Here is a 4956-nt window from a genome sequence, read left to right on the forward strand (position 1 = left end):
TGCAACGGGCTCAACTTTGCCTTCTCTTGTCACGGATTGGCTCATTGTGCACTAACCACCGCCCACTCTTGAGCGGCGTTTCCAAGTGGGTGCTGGTGGCCGTCGCTCAGGCAGCGAGGCGTCGGATTGGCTGGCGTTGCTGTCCTAAACTTTTCTTCCTGGTCCCGCCTTCTTGGCCTCAGAGCCCTCTGGATTGGCTGAGCTTCTCCATCTACCTGAAGCGGGGACCGCGCTCTAGGTTGCCGAGCGCGTCCACCTGGCGCGGGGCGGCGGCGGGGCGGGGGAGGGGCAGCAGCCACACCTCTGAACCTCAGTGTTGTCCTGAAGGTTCCGACACCCTCAGTGCCCCGCTGCTTCGCCCCCCTCAGCCCGACGGCTCGGGCTCCCGACACCGTAATGGCGGAGTCCGAGAACCAGCCGCGCGGGCGTGAGGCTGTCGCAGTCCTGGCCTGAACTCCGGGCTCGAGGACTCCCCGGGACAGGAGAGTTAGGGCATGGCTGCTGGCGAAGACATCTTTGAGGCGTCCCCAGACAAAGGAAAGGCTCTAGTCCGGAGTTAGTGACACCTGCCTCTTTACCGACGAGAGCAATATGTCCACAGGGTTAATTGAGTGCCTGTAACCCACTACTCCACTCTTCACTCCCGCTACTCCCCGCTTCACTCCCGCTACTCCCCGCTTCACCCCCGCTACTCCCCGCTTCACCTCCGCTCTATCCACTGAGCCAAATCAGTTAGGGCAAGGTTGCAGGTTTGATCTCCTGTTAGGGCACAAACAACAATCAACCAGTGAATGCATCAATAAGTGGAACAACAAATCAGTGTTTCTGTATCTCTCTCACACACTCTCTAAAGTCAACAATTTTTTTTAAAAGATAAGAGATGAGGACCCTAACTGGTTTGGCTCAGTGGATAGACCGTCAGCCTGCAGACTCAAGGGTCCTAGGTTCGGTTCCAGTCAAGGGCATGTACCTTGGTTGCGGGCACATCCCCGGTGGGGGGTGTGCAGGAGGCAGCTGATCGATGTTTCTCTCTCATCGATGTTTCTAACTCTCTATCCCTCTCCTTTCCTCTCTGTAAAAAAATCAATAAAATACATTAAAAAAAAAAAAGAGATGAGGGACAAAAGAAGAAAAGAAGTCAAGGATGGCCAGAATTGTAGCATGAGCAATGGTGTGGCTGACAGAGCCATCTTCTGAGATGGGGGTAATGGGGAGGAATATTGAGAATTCTGTTTTTGACCCGTATGTAGAGATTCCCCTTAGCCAGTTAGACTTGTGGGCCTGAAGATCCAGTGAAACATCGGGGCTGGAGATACATATTGGTAGTGTCATGGGCATATAGATAGTATTTAAAGCTGTGGACTAGCCGAACCGTTTGGCTCAGTGGATAGAGCGACGGCCTGCGAACTCGGGTCCCAGGTTTGATTCCGGTCAAGGGCATGTACCTTGGTTGCGGGCACATCCCCACTGGGGGGCATGCAGGAGGCAGCTGATCGATCTCTCTCATCGATGTTTCTGGCTCTCTATCCCTCTCCCTTCTTCTCTGTAAAAAATCAATAAAATATATTAAAAAAGAAAAAAAGCTGGGGACTGGAGGAAAAACTTGTTGGGCAGAGGGCTGCTGGAGTTGCTAAGCAGTAAGGAGCATACCAGTGGTCGGCAAACTGCGGCCCCTTGAGTGTGGCTCTTCCCCAAAATACCACGTGCGGGCGCGCACATACAGTGCGATTGAAACATCGTGGCCACACTCAAGGGGCCAAAGAGCCGCATGTGGCTCTGGAGCCGCAGTTTGCCGCCCACTGGCCTGGGCTGCTTGGGAAGCTAAAGCAACCATGTTTCTATAGGTGCAAAAAGGATCAGATGAAGATGAGTCTGCGCAAAAAGACTGTGGGGCTTGGCACTCTGGGATCGCCGTGCATACTGGCTCTAGATATTTAAAGTTACAGTTCTTTCAACCTTGTGCAAACCTGAAGGAGCTCCCTCTGGTCAGTGCACACCAGTGGCCACCAGAGCTTAATGAACCAAGTGTGGCCTGGATTTAGGCTTCTCTCACCCCCCAGGAGCACCATTAAAGCAGGGCACAGCTTGGAGGCTTTGCTTCTCAAAGTGGGGCACACAGAGCTACAGGGTACCAGGACACCTCTTTCTAGAGCACCATTTAGTTGTTTGTATTTTTTTTAATAAAAGCTTTCATTTAGGGAATAGAGGTACTAAGCTAATATAGACAGATTATAGCACATGAAAAACCATGTGAAATTTAAAGCTAAAACTAAAGACATTTCTTACTTATAGTAGTAACTTTCCCCCAAGGAAAAAGATTAAAAAGCTTTGCTTCTATGTTTCTGTGCATTCGTAGAAGTTAGAAAAATATGTACCGTTTAGCATTTGTTAAATGCTAGCAATATGCTAACAATATAGTCCCTGATTCCAAAATAGCCTTTCTTTTCTCTATTAGACAGAAGAAGAGACTGAGCTTCAGAGTGGTTAAGTAATTTGACCGTGATCACTCAGTGACTACAAGTCAGAGCTGAGACTGAGTGTTGATCTTTATATCCACACCCCTAATCACTATTGTAGATCTGTCTTGGTAGAGTGTTCCCACATGGTTGTAGTGCCCAAGGCCAGAGGATTTGGACTCAGCTGGGGGCAGAATTATCCTAGTTGTTGGAAGAAATGGTGGCACAGAAGAAGGAGCCCAGCCCTAACCGGTTTAGCTCAGTGGATGGAGCGTTGGCCTACGGATTGAAGGGTCCCAGGTTCGATTCCGGTCAAGGGCATGTACCTTGGTTGCGGGGACATCCCCAGTGGGGGGTGTGCAGGAAGCAGCTGATCGATGTTTCTAACTCTCTATTCCTCTCCCTTCCTCTCTGTAAAAAAATCAATAAAAAATATATATATATATAAAAAGGAGCCCAGAAGCAGGAAGAGGGGCAGCTGAGATGGGTGATCCTTGCTCAAAGACTGCCCTCTAGGGACCGGACCTGTTGCTTGCTTGTGAATCTTTGGAGGACAGGTGGTGACAGACATCATCACTAGGGCTTCTCTCTACTCTCTAGGCTGCAGAGATTCTATTCTTACAGCAGATTATATTTTTCAAGATGGCCTTGACAAGATCTTCCCTTCCACACACTCATCCTACAATATGACATTGATGCTCCTCCCATCGGGAAAAATCTCTTACCTGAGTCTGGGAGGGACTGTCTCCTCCAGGGAGATATGACATTTGAGAGGCTAGGTTATAAAAGAAGATACAACCCGCCCAGTGTGGCTCAGTGGTTGAGCATCACCCTCAGAGCCAGGAAGTCACAGTTTGATTCCCAGTCAGAGCACATGCCAGGGTTGCAGGCTTGATCCCCAGGATGGGGCATGCAGGAGGCAGCTGATCAACGATTCTCTCTCATCATTGATATCATTGATGTTTCTTTCTCCCTCTTCCTTTCACTCTGAAATCAATAAAAAAAAATTTTTAAGGGGGATACAGCTTCTGGTTGGTCCTCTTGGGATAATTGCTCCTAGAGCCGCACCACAGTGCTGTGAGGAAGCCCAGGCCACACAAAGAGGCCACATGTGTTTCACCCACAGCCACAGTCACTGTGTTAGGATTGTAGCCAGTTTTCTTAATGCTGGCGTTGACTTCTTTTTTTACAGATTTTGTATTGATTTTTAGAGAGAGAGGGACAGGGAGAGAGAGAGGAACATCTATGTGAGAATGAAATATCCATCAGATGCCTCCTGCACGCCCCACACTGGGGATTGAGCCTGAAACTCAGGCATGTGCTCTGACTGGGAATCTAACCAGCAACCCTTTGGTGCAGGGGATGATGTCCAATCAACTGAGCCACATCTCCCAGGGCTAAGTGCTGACTTCTTTAACAATATCCTTTTTATCTCTTCTGGCTGCAGGGCGGCTCAGTGGAATCCATGTTGTTAACACCAATAATCAGCTGTTTCACACCCAGTGCGTAAGCCAGAGGGCATGCTCACGGGTCTGTCCATTCTTGGAGATACTACTGGCTTCAAATTCACCAACAGCAACAGCAACACTCAGGACAGCACAGTCAGCCTGAGGAGTGCCTGTAACCATGTTTTTGATGAAGTTTCTGTGTCCTGGGGCATCAGTGATGGTCACCTAATACTTGCTGGTCTCGAATTTCCACCAGGAGGCACCAATGGTGATACCACGCTCACGTTCAGCTTTCAGTTTCTCCAAGACCCAGGCATACTGAAGGAGCCCTTCCCATCGCAGCAGCTTCCTTCTCGAAATTTCTGATGGTTCCCTTGGGAATCCGACCACATTTGTAGGTCAGGGGTCCAGCAGGGTGGGCTTGCAGGAATCTGTGTGTCCAAGAATGACGATGTTGATACGAGTCTGCCTTTCTCGTTTTGGGTTTGACTTTGGGTTGGTTTTCACGACGCACCTGTGTTCTGGATGCAACCTGTTGGGGAAAAGGAGGTGATGAGCTTTAACTATTTATTACGAATGATTCTGGCTCCAATTACAATGTGTTCCCTGCTCCTCCTCTACCCTCCCCCCAACCCTGCACATCCAAGCAATTGCCAGACACCAGCAGCTGGGAGTCCTACAATTTAACTCAATTCTGCTACCATCTACCAGGAGTGCTAAATGGATGTGCTCTGTTAAAGCGTTTTATTCACGCCATCTCTCACTAATTAATCAATTAATTAATTAATAATTCCGTTTAAAATTCTTTATTCAAGAAAAGAAAACAAAAGAAAAAGAAAACAAAAGGAATTCTTTATTGAGCTGCTATTCTGGGCACTGAATTTAAGAGAGCAGCCGGTTGGGTCGCTTGTGGGCGGGAGGGGCGGGGCCTCGTGGGTTTCCCCGCCCACCACAGCGAGGTCCAATCGGGTCCGCGGAGGCCCGGAAGCGGTATTGGGGCGACTTGCGTGCATTTCCGGTCGTGCCGGCGGCGCCGCTGCCCGGGAAGGTGT

The 4956-nt window shown here is 49.5% G+C and overlaps 1 protein-coding gene across 1 annotated transcript in view; it reads left to right on the forward strand.

The window, feature by feature from the left end:
- The first annotated feature begins 3976 nt into the window (after positions 1-3976).
- The window catches only part of POLR2G (polymerase (RNA) II (DNA directed) polypeptide G), a 4098-nt gene continuing 3118 nt past the window's right edge, over positions 3977-4956 (forward strand). Inside the window, exon 1 of the mRNA XM_006772795.2 lies at positions 3977-4057. Coding sequence (XP_006772858.1) covers positions 3977-4057 — 81 coding nt within the window. The remainder of the gene's footprint in view (positions 4058-4956) is intronic.

The sequence above is a fragment of the Myotis davidii genome, unplaced genomic scaffold (genome assembly GCF_000327345.1).
Source record: "Myotis davidii unplaced genomic scaffold, ASM32734v1 scaffold826, whole genome shotgun sequence".
In the NCBI taxonomy this organism is placed as follows: domain Eukaryota; kingdom Metazoa; phylum Chordata; class Mammalia; order Chiroptera; family Vespertilionidae; genus Myotis; species Myotis davidii.